Genomic DNA, 16,410 nt, shown 5'->3' with positions numbered 1-16,410 from the left:
TACATGCATCTTTAAGAGAATGAAAATCTAGCAGAGCTTTCAGTTAAATGTGCAAATTTATGTCCATATGTGTGTACAGCTCATCATAGCTCCATAAAAACATTGCTTTTTTTTTTTTAATTATTTTTTTTCTGGTCTGTTACATAACTGTAGTTTTAAATCTCAGCTTTTCAAACTTGGCTGGACACACCTTTCAGGTGTGAAATAAATATACACAAATACGGAATATAATTATCGTACAAATGCAAGGAAATACATACATAAATAAGGAACTGGAAAATACTAGATGGAAATACAATTAAAAATATTATGATGGAGAAAGTGAAAGAGAAAGCAAAAGAGAAATCAAGTGAAAGGGAAAGTGGAAAAAGGAGAGGAAAAAGGAGAGGAGAGGAGAGGAGAGGAGAGGAGAGGAGAGGAGAGGAGAGGAGAGGAGAGGAGAGGAGAGGAGAGGAGAGGAGAGGAGAGGAGAGGAGAGGAGAGGAGAGGAGAGGAGAGGAGAGGAGAGGAGAGGAGAGGAGAGGAGAGGAGAGGAGAGGAGAGGAGAGGAGAGGAGAGGAGAGGAGAGGAGAGGAGAGGAGAGGAGAGGAGAGGAGAGGAGAGGAGAGGAGAGGAGAGGAGAGGAGAGGAGAGGAGAGGAGAGGAGAGGAGAGGAGAGGAGAGGAGGAGCTTTGCAGATAAATGGAAATATTTGAGGCTATGTGAATCTTTAGAAAGGTTAAATTGCACTTGAATCTATATTATAAATAAATAAGCAAGTGAATAAATGTTACACTGTGCAATAAGTATTAATTTTATTTTATTTTTTACAAATGCACAAAGAAAGCAGTAATCATTTCAGCTGAGCAAATGAGCAAGCCGTATTATTTAATTAGTTCTGCTTACTATTGTGTTTGTCAATTATCTTTGAGAAAATGCCAGTTTCTTTTCCTTCATTTCTTAAAACTTGAGAGGCACTAAGACATCTTCAGAGGGCAGGTGTTTGTTAATAATAACAATTATTATAATTATATATTTTATACACATGTACATACATATAAAAATTGAACCCGTGTTAACAATTGATTGGACACATAAGGCATGTGTACATTTCTCTTATATATAAGGCACTTATACATTTCACCATGTAGTTATTAGACAGTCAAGAAGATGCCAGCAAGGAATTTAGCTGAACAGCTTCACTTGGTGCCCCTGTCTCCATTCTCTGTGAGATGGATTTTTGCTTCCTCCTGTTCCTTTTCCTCTTCTCTCATTTTCAGCATGCTATAGGCAAAGCCCAGTTAAACTAACATTGTGTTTGTCCTACGTCCCCTCCTGAGCCCAGGACTTCCTCACACTACATTTTATTACCCTGTGCTAAGGGGATAGGTTTCCTCAAGGGCTGATGTGATATCAGTTTATTGAGGGGAGAGCCAAGTTTCATGCCCTGATATTTAACTCTTTGCATTGATTTCAGTGGAAGGTAAGCATGTAAATCCCTTCTGAAATCCACGTTGGATTAAGTGGGATTAAGCTAAAAAGTGTCCACTAATACTGAGTGCCTAATTGAGGTGGTCAGAAGCGCTACTGGACCCACCACCCCAGAAAAAGCAGACCTGGCACCCCAAAAATCAAGGTATTTGCAGCTGGAAACCCCTTCTGTGAAGTCTGACCCCCGAGATCCACCTTGGTGATGTTATTCCCCTGTGGTGTGCCTGTTTGGGACACACAGCAGCATATCCCAGGCCCTGCACCCAGCTGGGCAGAGGGCTGCAGGGCACCCCTTCCTTCTCTCTTCTCCCTGTGGGAGAACCCTTTCTTCTGGAGGGTGAGAGCCTTACGTGTCCTCTGAGCAAGACGCTTTCCTTCCCCATGCTGCCCAGGTCTGGAGGAAGGGTTGTGAGGAACATCTCCCTGCTTTTCTCTCCCTGGGATCCATGCTGCCCCTGCAATGCAGAGAGCCCTCGCTGAGGCCTGAGGCCTGGGGCTGGGGCCTGCTGCCTGCGGATAGAAGTTGTGGAGGTTTTAGCTGCCAAGTTTTAAGATGTATTGGTGGAGTCTGCATGACGAGTTCAGAGTTTGGCCAAAAGTGGTCAGTTTTGCACAGAGAGATCGGTCTGGAGTGGCATTGCTGTAGCAGGACTCGTGCCCTGTTTAAATCCAGCAAGTCAGCGCAGCATGGAAGAAAACTGGCCAGGAAAACCCTGTGTAGGGTTTCTGTCTCCACGTGTCAGCTGGACTCTTCCAGTCCTCTTCTCCAACCTGGGATCACCCATACTTGCATTGCTCCTGTTTTTAGAGACTTGCAGGGATGGCGACTCCCCACCCTCCCCATATTGTCCATTTCAACTATTTCCTAGCTTCCTTTCTGCCCCCATCCGACGCATTTTAACGAAAATCCCCCTGAACATTTGGTGAGGGGCGGAGACACAGAATGGAAAATTTCAGCCCAAGTGGCTGAAGACAAAGCTGTAATGGACAAACAAGAGGGGAGGGATGGTGAGAACCGCCAGGTGAGCCAACAGCAGCCCAAGCACCACCTGCATGGCGAGGCTGGGCTGGGCTTTGCCACCCTGCTCTGCGACACAGCACCCACCCCCAAGAGCCCAGATACAGGGGAAAATGCAAGCAGAAAAGTCCTCTAAGGAGGGATTCTCTCTGGGTTGGAGTTCTGCTTTGAATATCTTCACCTGTACTTGAATATATATATGTATTTCTCCTATCTGGTACAATAACCACGAAGTGCCAAACAAAGTTATGCAGGGCAGGCAACGTGAAATTGCTTTATTTTCAGTGGAAAGGTTCACAGTATTTTAAAGCAATTCCTCACCGCTTCTTATATGGCGATAAAGTTGTACTGCACTGGTGATGGTCATTAGTCCTACCAGAAAATGCAATTATGAATAGCAGGAAAAAAAAAAAAAAAAGAGAGAGAGAGATGTAAAAGAGAAAGTCTAAAAAGACAGGATTCATCTAAGATCCCCTCCTGCTCTCTCTCAGTCTTTCCCAAGGCAATTTTCCTATGTATTTCCTGGACAAGATCTTCTTCAAACTGGCTATATCTACTATATATATGACCCATACCTACTGTATGAAGAAGCCAATGTGTGCTGAGGAGAGCAAGAAGCAAGCTGAAGTATCATGAAGTATCAGTGTTTGAGTGCAGAATCTCTCAGAGACCAAAAAATGTTCCTTGAAAAGAACAAAAATAAAGAAAGAAAAAAAAAAGCTGATGAACCAGTGTTACTTTAAGGCAGCTGGAATAGTTCATGCTCTGTTTTTTATCATTAGCGCTCAGAGGGAAAGACAGCTTTGTTTTCACATGGTTATTGATTATTAACCAGCTTTGTGAAAGGTTACCTTTCTGCTAGATACAGCAGTGTGGGGGTTTTAAAAATCAATCCCTGGGAAAGCTCTGTTTCCCAGTCAACTTTTCCTTCTCCCTCTGTTGGCCTGTACCATGGGAACAGTTTCCCTGTATTATTTTGAATATGTTCCAGCCACCTTCAAGGTTTCTCCTCTGTTAAAAAGTGAATTGGGAAAAAGTGGTTGAGTGCTAAGAAGCCATCAAATACTGTGCAGATAGAGAAAATCAAACCAGGTCGCTTCAAGGAAGTGCGGCTGAGCTGCACTCCTTGCTGGTTTATACTCTGGTTAGCCACAGTGGGAAAGGGAATTGAGTAGGGGTTCACAAATTATTCGTACGGAAAGGCAAACAAAATGCTCCTGCTGCTTGTCCTAGGGAAAAAAAAGATGTTGTATCCAGGTGGTTTTACATTTCACTGATCTCAGCAGCTCGCAGTAACGTCCGTCAGACACGACTGGGGAAGAAGTAGACGAGACATTAAATTAAGCTCCTAAATTAAACATTTCAGGTAAGATCTTTGAACACACCATTGAATTTCAGGAGTGTGCAATGCTGTATCTAATGGAATATATATTGCAGCATATATTTTAAAACCTCATAGATATGACATCAGGCATGTGGCTTGGCTTTCCGAACCACTGGGTGCTCAGCCACACTCTTATTATGTTGTGAAAAGTTTTAGACCTCATATATGATGGGAAACCAGTTAGCCACACAGACAACCTCTTCTCTGTTAGGCAAACATCCAGCTAGAGGATAAGATCAACTCTCAACAAGTCCTTTAAAGACACACAAATCTAGTATGGTAATCCAAGTATTGCAGTGTGGTTATTGCAGGATCTCACTGTAGGATGGCAACAGCTGAGTACCTGAAACACTCATTACTGATACTGGATTATTTGAATTCCTGTTCTTGTGTTGAGGATGATTACTACGTGCCTGTACTACTCAGTGTTGCTGCCGTCTTCCTTTGACTAACGCTACATACTCATGGATTCACTTTAGTTTAATATCTTGAAATAACGAGCTTGTGATAAAGGTCGACCTTCTAGGTAGATCCCCACAGCAACTTTACTGGGAGCATGGAGTACTCCAAAAAAGCTACCTCTGAATAGTGAAGTGCCATTAGAAGAAACAACCTGGACCTACCAGGGCTGTTCTCAGTATTAACTTCAACCATGTTATTCATTGTGGGACCATGCTCGTGGATCACAACACAGAGCTGAAAGAATGAGCATCCTATCTCCTTGGGAGAGGCTGGATGAGCTGAACGTGGCAGCCACAGATATCCTTAAGATCTTTGGGAGCTCCTGTGGCCTGTAAAATCTTCCCAAAATGGGTAAAACCCAGGACCTCCAGCAGACTGGAGCACACATCCAGACAGGCATTAAGGTAGATCCAACTCCTTGTAATTTGTTCTAGTGTGAGATGTCTCCCTTACTTTTGCTTTTGCTTTTGCTTTTTTCAATGGTTAGACACTGAACACTATTGTGCATTTATCAGTTGGAATAAATATATCACGTGTATCAGCTGTCTTTTCTTTACATGGGTCCCTAGAGACTGAGGATGGCCACTTCTCTCTACAACTACCTGAAAGGAAGGAGTGGGGAGCTGGGGGTCGGCCTCTTCTCACAGGTAACTAGTGATAGGACTAGAGGGAATGGCCTCAAGTTGTGCCAGGGGAGGTTCAGGTTGGAAATGAGGAGACATTTCTTCTCAGAAAGAGCAGTCAGGCATTGGGACGGGTTGCCCAGGGAGGTGGTGGAGTCACCGTCCCTGGGGGTGTTCAAGGAGAGGTTGGACGTGGTGCTTGGGGACATGGTTTAGTGGGTGACATTGGTGGTAGTGTGATGGTTGGACCAGATGATCTTGGAGGCTTTGTCGAACGTTAATTATTCTCTGATTCTCCTCAGGATTGGAGAGTAAGGGCAGGGCAACCTCCCATCTGGGATCTGCAGGAGTTCCCTGAGCTCACCATTCAAAGTACTCAAGTGCCACTGGCCTCACAGCGGCCATATATTAGCTACAGTGTCAGCACTGCACCTTTTGAGTTCTTGCACCATGCCTACCCATCTTGAGGCCCTTCCAGTGGGAGAACTAAAGCCCACACAGCTGAGAAAATCCCTGGAGCAGAATATTCTGGGAACTTGGGAAAATAGCTGGGTGCTGTATTACGTGTGTGCTCCCTGCTGGGATTGCCCTAAGCGTTGTGTGGGAGCACTGTTCAGGGAGAGGGCATAGGGTACCTGAGCTGGTTTTGGTTCCATCAGTCCTGCCTGCACCCTCCATCACCATTTCCCACACCAGGTGGGCTCTGGGGAGTGCTTCTCCTGGGGAATCTCAGCTTTAGAGGGGCTCTCTGGTGACAGTGACAGTGTGCCAAGAGGTGGAGGCAGGCACCGGTGATCCCTGGGCTTAGCCCTGGGCTCTGGACGGGTTCAGGTCACCACTCAGTGGCTGCTGAACTCTGTCACCCCCAGCCCCAGCATGGGTCCCCCACACCGGGAGGGCCAGCGGGGCCCTTTTCCTGCACTGCAGCTCGCCGCCTTGTTGTTAGCACGGCAAAGCGTGCCCTTATCGCCTGCTCACGCAGGCAGAATGAAAGAGAATTAGCTCTAAATTATACGAAATTCATTTGCTTTGGAGGGGGAAATGTTTGCTCTATTTAGAAATGTTCGTTATAGAGAGAGGACCGCATTAAGACACCGGGTAATGGTCCTCCCTGGTGATGAATCAATTTGCTCTGGTTTTTATGGCCGCCTGTTTGTTTGTCCGCACCGGTTCCCCATGGAAAAACCGAGGCTGTAAATGCTCCGGGGAACAGCGCAGAGCTGGGCTCCCCATGGGGCTGGGGCCGTGCCCCCACAGGCAGGGGCTGGATGAACCCCACTGGCAGTACAGAGCCCTGGGGGGCTCCAAACCCGCAGCTTCCAGCCCAGGGGAAAGGGATGGAGGTGTGGGCATGGAAGAAGTCTCCGATGGGATCGGAGGACACCTGTGGCTTCCAGCAGCCCTAGGGGAGCATACAGGGCTGTGAGACCCGGGCAGGGCCCGTACCCCAGCCCGGCATGCCAGGGGATGGAGAGGGAGGGCTCCCGGCGGGGGCAGCCGGAGGAGCAGCGATGCCTATCAGTAATTCCCGCTAATAAAATACTTTTTCACTATCCGCACTATAATTGGTTTACAGCCTTTTTTGTTTATTTATCCATAAGAGCTGCTGTTAAATGGCTTGGGAAAGCAATTGCTTAATGGCTCAATATTGAATCAAAGGCTCACTGTGCTTTCCGAGAGATGGGGGGCCCGAATGGATTCATAGCGGAAACTCATTTTCCGTGTAATGGACTGGGAAGCTTTTATGATCCCTCGGAAGCCGACGACTGAGCCAGGTACCGAGGCGCCTCCTTCCTTGCTTGCCCGGGGATGCGTGGTCCCAACCGGGCCGAGCCGAGCCGAGCCGAGCAGAGCCGGGCCCTACACGGGGCGGCCGCTGCGCGCCCCGACGGCTGTGGCCGGAGCCCGGAGCCAAGGGCCCGGAGCTGCGGGAAAGGGCGGCGAGAGGAGGAGGAGGAGAAGAGTAGGAGGAGGAGAACAGGAGGAGGAGAGGAGGAGGAGGACCGAGCAAAGGAGGAAGCGTGCCTGCCCCTGAGCCGGCGAGAGCGGCCGGCGGGCCGAGCGCAGGGAGGCAGGGAACTGATCTTTGTCCCTTTGGGTAGCTCTCCGCCTCCTCATAGCCTCGTCACCAAGTCAACCGGCAGCGGCTCGGAGCAGATTATCTCCGAGGGTCAACACTTTGCAGCCCAAGCCGCGGGGAAGGCTCCCAAATTTACCCCTTCGGCAAACAATCCGCCGCCTATCGCTCGCCCTGGCGATAGCGTTGTGGTCCCCGACGGCCGCATCCCCCCCTGGGCAAGGGGTCGGTGGGCAAAAAGCCGCTCCTGGCCTCCTGGGGCCCCCCCAAATACGTGGGGTCCCCCCGAGGGAGACCCCAAGCACCCTGCCTGCCCTCGGGCACCCGTTCCCACCGCCGCATCCGTGCCCGAGCTGCCCCCGCAGCCCAAATCCGCCCCGACGCCAAAGCCCCCATCCTTCCTCCCCCCGAAAATAAAATAAAAATAAAAAGGTTTTGATCTGCTGGGGGGGGGGGGGGGGCTCAGGGATGAGCAAGCGGGGCTGGGAAAGGACAGCGTGAATTTTGGGGCCGCCCCTCCCGGAGCGCCCCGCACGTCGGGGCGCTCCCCGACCCCCTCGCCGCCCCCTGCCCCGACGGGGGAGGGGGGGGGGTGCTCCTCTCACGGGGGTACAGAGGGAGCGGAGGGGGTCCGGGGGACAGGGTCGAGGGTGGGGGGAAGGTCTATAGGGCCGGGGCCACCCCGGGTGGCCTCTTATGGGTCCCGCCCCGCCCAGGAGGGCTGCGGGAGGGCTCACGTGGGGGGAACGGCGCCTATGGGGAGCCGGGCAGGGCGGCGGGGCCCGACGGGGCGGCGAGCTGTCAAAGAGGCATCCCGGGGCCGGCAGCGGGAGCAGCCCGATGTGTCCCTAGCTGCGAGACCCCCCCCCCCCCAACCCCTGCCATGAACGCCGAGGAGCAGTATTACGCCTCGGCGCAGCTCTACAAGGAGCCGTGCGCCTTCCAGAGGGGCCAGGCGCAGGATTACAACGCCAGCCCCCCCGCCTGCCTCTACATGGGCAGGCAGCAGCAGACGCCGTACCCCGGCCCTTTAGGGGCGCTGGAGCAGGGCAGCCCGCCGGATATTTCCCCCTACGAGGTGCCTCCCATCACAGAAGATGCCGGGGTCTCCCACCTGCACCATCACCACCACCACCACCACCATCTTCCTCCCCCCCACCAGGACGCGCTGCCTTTCGCCGACGGGGCGGACGCGGGGGCGATGGAGGAGCCCCGGGTGCAGGTGCCCTTCGCCTGGATGAAGTCCACCAAGTCGCATGCCTGGAAGGGACAGTGGGCAGGTAAGCCCCGCCGCCAACCTCCCCCCCCCCCCATTCTCTTCCCCCCTCGGCGGGCAGAAAACCTCCCCAAAATCAGCCGTGACCCCTCCTTGCCCCCCCCCCCCCCCCTCCCGGGGGTCCCCTCCGCCGTCGGGTGGAAAGCCGGGGGTGGGAGCCGGCAGCGCGCAGCCCACGGGGGCCAAAACCCCACGAGCATCTTTTGGGGAGGGGGGGGTGCCCGAGCCCCACGCAAAATTTCACGAATTATTTGCCCCTGATAAACTCAAGGTGCCCGAGGTGGGGAAAGCCACCCGGGCTTCCCAATGTTCCCAGGGCTCCCCGGTGTCCCCAGGGCTCCTCGGTGTCCCCAAGGCTCCCTGCTGGCCCCTGGGTTCGTCCCAGCGCCCTGTGTCCCACCCCCCCCCTGCCGCCTGCCCGCGGGTTTTTACCCGTAATTGCGCCTTTACAACCTAAAACCGAGGGCAGGGGAAACAATGCACAAACGAGGCAGAGGTGCCAGCGAGGGGAAGAAACTCTATCTAGGCAGAAAGTTCCGCTGCGGAACAATATTTCTGTCTCTCCCTGCACAATGTTATCGTGTCCTGCGCCTTTGTCACGCCTATAGGGCAAATATTATATTAATGGCTTTGTTCAAATAGACAGTTGAAAAAGGGACCGGGGTATTGAAATCACCGTGAAACAGTCTGGGAAGTGCCCGGGACACGGCGAGGGGGAGAGGGGACAGGCTGCGGTGCCCGGTGGCCGAGAGGAGAGCTTGTAGGGCTGAATGAATCGAGGAGGGGGGGGGAATAAAGAAAGAAAGAAAGAAAATGATAAAGCCGAACTTTCAAAATATCCCTGATTTTTTTCCTCTCCTCTCTACAAAAAAAAAAAATCTCAGCAAAACGAAACTTGCCCCACGGAAGTCGCAAACTGCCCTGTTCCCTCCTTGGGGGGGACAAGGGGGGGGACACAGGCAGGGCTGTGCCGCAGCAGGGCATGGGATGAGAACACCCGCACCCTATAAACCCTATAAACCCTATAAACCTTCAGTTTTCATAGACAAGCGTGGGATTTACGCGGCCGTGGGTCTGAGGGGGGGGTTGAACTGATTTTACCATGGGGGTTGGGGGTGGTGAAGGGGGGGGGAAAGGCCCAAAAGCTCCCGGGGGGGCTTTGGCCGAGCCCAGCCCGGTGCCTGCCGCCGTGCCCGACCCGCGGGGCCGCCAGCCCCGTCCCGGCAGCTGGCAGCACAGCCACGGTGCCGAGTCTGAAGGGCCACACACAGGCCCTCTTACATACGTGAAAACGTCTATTTTTACAGTTTTTCATATTATTTATATAGCTGCATTTTCCTACATATGGCCCATGGGAATATAAAGCCGAGAGGGGTAAAGCCGAGTGGGAAAAGCCCCGGGCTGCTTGAACCCGGCTGTTCACATCTCCTGTGAGCCCCGCAGACTGCCCCAGGAGTGTCCCCAGCAGGCCTCCAAGCTCTGGTGACAGTGGCAGTGGCGTTTCCACGCGGACCCCGGCCCCCTCTTGCTGCCCACGCCGCCCTCGCCACCCCGGCCCAGCGGCATGGCGATGTCGCGGGCATGGCGATGTCGCCGTTGTCGCAGTTTCCGGGAACGAGAAATCAAAGGGCTCGGCCGACCTGGCCACAGGGACGGGTGGCAGCCCCGGGTCCCCAGGGCTGTGGTCCCCGCACCGAGCCGCGGCTCCCCGACGGCCGCCAAGGGGCCGGGACTGCCCCGGGGGGAAATCCCGGGGCACCCACAGCAGCCCTGACCCCCCGTCCCGTGCCCTTTCCTTCTTTTCCTTATTTTTCCTTTTTGTTTTTCATTATTTTTCCCTTTTTTTCCCATTATTTTTCCTTTTTTTTCCCATTATTTTTCCTTTTTTTCCCATTATTTATCCTTATTTTTCCTTTTTTTCTTTTTTTTTTTAAATTACGATTTATTTTGGTCGCTTGTGCTCGGCGCGCAAAACCCCCATTTACTTATAATTATTTTTTTAATATATAGTTTAGCTTCTGTTTTAAATCACACCCGACATATTGCGGGTAGGCGCGCAACAACCCCATTTTGTTGTTCTTTATTTGGATCTTTTTTTTTCTCTTTTCTTTTCTTTTAAATCATATCTAACATAAATCATACCGGACATATTACCGGAGCTCTTCGGCGGGAGCTGATTTTTTTATACTTTTTAAAATCTATTTTTTATTTTATTTTTATATATATATTTTCTGGGGGGCTCCTTCGCCTCTCCCCGGCCCCGAGGGACGCCGTTTCCCTGCAAATTTCCCCCAAATTTTTCTCCCATAAAACCACAGCCTCCGTGCGCGCCTCGGCCAACGCAGCCCCCGGGGGTGCTCCCGCAGCCGTGGCGGTGTCCCCCCCCCCGACGGGGCGGCCGGGGCTGACTGTCCCCATCTCTCCAGGGGGATCCTACGTGGTGGAGCCGGAGGAGAACAAGCGGACGAGGACGGCGTACACCCGGGCGCAGCTGCTGGAGCTGGAGAAGGAGTTTCTCTTCAACAAGTACATCTCCAGGCCGCGGCGGGTGGAGCTCGCCGTCATGTTGAACTTGACGGAGAGGCACATCAAGATCTGGTTCCAGAACCGGCGGATGAAGTGGAAGAAGGAAGAGGATAAAAAGCGAGGGGCGGCCAGCACCAACGACCCCGAGCAAGACTGTGTGGTGTCCTCCGGCGAGCTGCAGGGCAAAGAGGAGCTGCAGCCGTGCCCCCCCGGGAATATGCCCTCGGGGGCTTCCAGGGACCTGCTGGCCCCCAGCCTGCCCCCCCGAAGGCAGCAGGACTCTCGGTGAGCCGGGGAAGCGGCTGGCACCGGGGGACAGAGCCGAGGGGGCTGGCGGCCGGCCCCCCACCGCCGCCACCGTGCCGTCACCCGCCTTCCCCCGGGGAAACTGGGTGCCTGCCCCCCCCGAAACTGCCGTCCTGAGAAAATCGAGAAAACGAAAGGCGTGCGGCTGCAGCGAGGAGAGGCTCGGTGCGCTCTGCAGGGCCGCGATGGAGGCGCGCCGCGTCCCCCCCCGTCGGGGGGCGGCTTCCCCCGGGGAAGGCGGATCTGGGACCGACGGCGACCCCGGGAGCACGGAGCAGTGGGGACAGCGAAGGAGAAGAGGTTGGAGGCTGCCCCTGCCAGGTTTAGGACCGCCGTGCCCGCGGGTGCGGAGAGGGGGGCGGCGGGGCGCGGAGCCGGGCGGAGAGGTGCGGAGCCTCCCCGGGCCAACCCCGCCGCTTCGAGAGGCTCCGGGACATCGCTTCCAGGGAGAAGTCCAGCAGGAGACCGGACTAGTGGTCATTTCTTTGGAAATCTGCTTTGTTTCGTTTTCTTTGGAGTTTGGAAAGAAAAAAAAAAAAGGAAGAAAAAAAGAAGACGGGGGGAAAAAAAAGACGGGGGAAAAAAGAAAAAGATGGGGAAAAAAAGAAAAAGACAGGGGAAAAAAATAAGCCCTCTCGTCCTGCGGGCAGGACTGACGCCCCCGATGCCCCATTTCGGGTGCCCGGCCCCGCTCCGTGCTGCCGCGGGCACCGTCGGGGCGCGCAGGGCTGCGCTGCCCGCCCGGGGCGTCGGTGCGGAAACCGGGCAGCTGCCAGCCGGGCTCGGGACGTGCCCCGGGCTGGTCCCGGTGATGTTCTCCCTCGGAGGAAAAGCCCCTTCCCTTCTTCATCCTCCTCGCTCGCATGAACCCAGCCTCGGGGAGAAGATGCCTCCCGGCTGCACGACTCCTCCGTCTCCCTGCTCGTTGCGCCCAGATTTTCTCCCCAGCCGCTGCGAAAAATTCAATGAATTTAATCGAAATTAAAACCTTACACCCAAGCTGGAAACGAAAAAGAAAAAACCGGGTGCGGAGCTCTGAGCTCTCCCCGGCAGCAAGCACCGGGAGGCGCGGCGAGACCCCCGCAGCATCCCCGGGGTCTGGCCCCGGGAAGGCCCTGGGGGAGGAAGAGGAGGAGGAGGAGGAGGAGGAAGAGGAGGAAGAGGAGAAGGAGGTGAGGAAGAGGTGAGGTGGCCGGTCCCAACAGTCCTGATGAGATGTTCCCATTCCCGCGGCGGAAAGCAAGGGGGAGAAGGAGCAGCGTGCCACATTTTTTCTAATTATTATTATTTCATTTTTTCTCCCCGTCTTGTATAAAACGCTTAACAATAAGGAAAGGTGGAGACTGGAGCTGAAGGTGTAATTCTTTTGCTTTTCTTTCCTTTTGGGGCATTAATGTGTGTGTGCAAACAGGGACGTTCCTGGTCGTTTTTTTCCTGCACGTTGCATGAGCGATTTTTCGCCCAAGCGTGCGTGTCCTTCTTCACCTAAACGCAGCCAATGAGTGAGAACTTTGCTAATGATTATACGAGCAAAATTCAAATAAAGCCCTTCTGCTTAAGAAACTAAACCACCTTATTAATTAAAGTAACATTTCCCAAACTTTGGGGACCGTGAAATCATTTTAAACCTCAGCATTTCTCGGCACCATTTACTCTTTGCAGCAGCCCGTCACTGGAAGCGCTCCGCGGAACAATTTCCACGTCCCTTTCACAACATCTGCCACTGAAATTGCAACTGGGGAGCCACTGCAAAAATAGATCTAGCTGCAAAAAGGGAAATCTATGACACAAAATGCCATGATTTACTGCTAAGACCCTTACAGTGCATTTCACTGGGCAAACAGCAGAAATTTTGCCTGCCTTTTCTCTAGTATGAGGCGTTCAGTTTCGTTTTTTCTTTGTGCACTGCTGTACTAATGCAGAATTTGCTGAATTGTTACGAATTTGCTGATATGATTTTGACAGCGAGGTCAAGGTATTTTCACGTGTGAAAGTAGAATCAGCCCTGCATGATTTAGTTTTAACGAATAAAGTCTTTTTCGTTAGAGAATTGGCAGAGCTGATGGGTTTAGCACTTTTTTTTTTCCCCCTATTCATCTTTCTTACAACTGCACCGATGGAAAAAACAGATTTAGCTGCATCAAGAGAGCCCTGGGACCTTGCAGAGGTAAATGCTGCAGGTAACCTGGTGGAAGGCAGGGCTGGCATGGGGGCTTACAGGGCTGCTACAGCTCTTGTGCCGCGCCATCTCACCAAAATCAGGTGTCCAGACATACCCACTTTTCCCGAGGAAATGCTCCCCTGCCTTTGAAACTGTAATAATGCACATTTAATCATCTTTAACCCTGTGGATCAGGTTTTCACGAGGGATATTTACTTCCCTCTCCTGTCTCTGACCAGGGCTGATGGCACACAGCTACGACAAGCCTGGGGGCTGCCACCACTCAGCTCCTTGCCTTCTGCAGGGCCACATCCAGCAGCCCCCGCTGTGTGTCTGCAGCTCTGTATGAGTAATGATGCCCATAAATCAATGCTGAAAGCGGTGATTTAACTGAAGGTGTGAAAGTTTTTCCACTGAAGCCTGCTGCCTCCCATGCTGCGGTTGCTGCTGCCGCCATGGGCGTTGTGGAGGGGAGATGTTGCAGGCTGGGAGAGGAAACATTGCTCAGGAAGGCGGCGGTGCCTTGAAGCATGACCACAGAAGGGACGCCAGCCCTAAAATCACCACCGGAGCCAGGCTGGAGGGCTGGGTGATGTACCTTGCAGTCTGGCCTTCGTAAGGGGCAGGGCTGGCTGGGAGCTCAGCGTTGTGCTGCAGGGCTAACCTGGCTGCTCGCCCCGGGAGCAGGAATGTCATGAGGCTCCCAGCACTCCTGGCACCTTGTATCATTCTTATAAGAGGTTTTGGGGACGTGCAGGTAAGCCCCCCATACACACATGTACATGTACACATACACACATGGACTTCCCATACCCCCTGGCTCAGAACAGCAGCTCCTTCCCTGCTTCCTCCTACCCTGGGGCTAAGAACAACCAGATCTAAAGGATATTTCTGCACCACCAAGACTACGTCTGTTTTAATGTCTAGGGAGGACATCAAAAGTGAAAATGGAGTCTCCCATGTTAGAAATAGTGAACATTATCCACTTCCATTTATCCACAGCTGCCTCATTGCCCCTCTTGTTGGTTCCTGCACCCCATAAAGCACCCCATAAAGATGTGCACCTCTCCAGTGCCTATACACTCAGTGATGTCTTAGCTATGAGCACAAGGAATGGGGAAACAAAGTGAAAGGCACATGGAGCCAAGGCTTTTCCCAGGCTCTGCCTTTCCCTGCCTCCTTTCCCACACCACTTACTGACCCAACACTCAGCTCCTCTGTTCCCTGGTCCATCCGGGATCTCAGCACTCACTGGGATGGGTGAAGCACTGGAGAGATGAGCTGTGCTCCTCTGTCCCCAGGTGCCTGAGGGATGAGTCAGGGCTGGCCAGCCTCTATCATGGAGTAGCAAACCCAAACACGTGGTTCTTCTACTATTTGGTCTTGCTGCCTATTGTCTGGGCTTGCTCTAGGAGCCCTCTACTCCAGCAGCAGTGCTGGAGGGAGGAGAGGTTGCTGCTGTGCTGCTGCCAACTGGGATGCCCTTAGGTGGGACCTCACCTTCGCAGGAGCCTTCCTCTCTGGCTCCATTCACCAGGACCCACTGGGCACAAGTTAGGCAGATGCCTTGGCAAACAGATGTATTAATCACAGATGGCCCAAAAATATATTGGGAGAAAAGAAACTTGAGAGAGGAGTGTGAGCAGCATGAACCAGTCCAAAGTAGAGACACCTGAAGAGCATCTCATGTGGAGAGCACTGCCAAAGAGGCTTCTGGGCTTTATTTCATGACAGAGATGGACTGGGCATGATAATCTGGTGCTGGTGGCAGCCTCAGGTCCTCTGTGTCCTTCCCGTTACATGATGGCTTGTGTCTCTTGCAGGGCTAAACTTAGGAGCTTTAGTGGGGAGAAGAGTTTCTGCTGCGAGCAGCTGGCAGCGTGCTGGTATTCTTTCTGAGCAGGGGTGGTAGTGTCATAAATGTAAGTGCGCTTGGTTTGGACAATCCCCAAGGACCTCAAAGCACCAATGCATGTAGAAATTAGTGTCTTCACTGGCAGAAGAAGCCAGAAGCGGGAAAGGATCTCCCTTCAGAGAGAGCTGAGGGCACCAGGGCCCTGCCAGGAGATCAGGCTGCCCCACGGCCGGCACTGAGCTAGGGCAGGGACACCAGCTCCCAGCCCGAGCAGAGCCCTGTGTTTGAACACCACTTCCCTGGGCCCAAACCCTTCTCCAGGGAAAAGCAAACAGCTACCTGCCGGGAGCCTCGGCTGGGCGCGGCGGCGTGGGGCTCCGGAGTCATGTTCCCAAAGCAGCCCCTCCTGGCGGGGACCTGTGCTCGCCTGGGACAAGTGGTGGGCGAGCAGCAACCTCGCACCCCAGCTTTTAAATACCCTTCAACACAGCCACTCAAGTCCCTCTGGTTTGAAATCGTGCCTTTTCTTCCCCGCAGAGCTCCCAGCAGCGAGGGCTGGTCTGACATCTGCTTTGCCCTCTCTCCTCTCCCGCTGCTAACCCCTGCTGGTGAGTCAGTATTTGGCTAAGGGTGAGACTGCGTGAGGTGACATTGCTCCAGATAAGCTGGCACACTAGCAAGCTCTGATTTTCTCGTGCGCTGCATGGGCTGGATTTTTTATCCCAAGAATGGAAATTGCCAAGCAGTGGGGTTGGGGGAGGACCCCCTCTGTTCTCGTGCCGTGGACATGGGGAAGGCAGTATATTTCCCTTCTCCTTGTCTCCCAAGAAGGCGAAGGACAAGATTTTGAGGGATGCGAACTGGGGATGTGGGCAAGAGCAGCTCCCACAGAGCCCCAAAAGGAGCAGGTGGAGAGGGTGGACCTATAAGGATCAGGAAGGTGGCAGCTGAAAGCAGGAGGGGTCAGAGGAGAGGCAAGCGGAGATGGAAGTTGATGGTTGTGGGGGAGAAGCCAGAGAGAAGCATTTACCAAGAAAAGTGAAGAAAAATGTAAGTGATGTTGTGCCACGACCTCTGCAGCTACAGGATGACGATGCCAATGAGCTCATTAGCAGGGAACACGGCTCTGCTTTAGTCACCGTACAGACACAAGGTGCTCTGTGTGTTTTCCTTAGCTGCTAACCGCAGCATGTACCTTTCATACTGAGGCTTAATTCCCCCGTGTGATGCACTGGAGGTTGCTCCCCCATCT

At 53.2% G+C, this 16,410-nt stretch overlaps 1 protein-coding gene across 1 annotated transcript; it reads left to right on the top strand.

Annotated features, from left to right (window-relative positions):
• Window positions 1-5,979: 5,979 nt before the first annotated feature.
• PDX1 (pancreatic and duodenal homeobox 1) lies at window positions 5,980-13,140 on the top strand. Its single transcript, XM_080575679.1, has 2 exons — window positions 5,980-8,314; window positions 10,737-13,140. The coding sequence occupies exons 1-2, from the start codon at window positions 7,918-7,920 to the stop codon at window positions 11,123-11,125; spliced, it is 786 nt and encodes a 261-aa protein (XP_080431805.1). The 5' UTR covers window positions 5,980-7,917; the 3' UTR covers window positions 11,126-13,140.
• The last annotated feature ends 3,270 nt before the right edge of the window (window positions 13,141-16,410 follow it).

Source organism: Anser brachyrhynchus (assembly GCF_964034855.1).
Source record: "Anser brachyrhynchus genome assembly, chromosome: 1".
NCBI lineage: Eukaryota > Metazoa > Chordata > Aves > Anseriformes > Anatidae > Anser > Anser brachyrhynchus.
The sequence above is the reverse complement of the archived record's forward strand: the minus strand, read 5'-3'. Positions and strand labels throughout refer to the sequence as shown.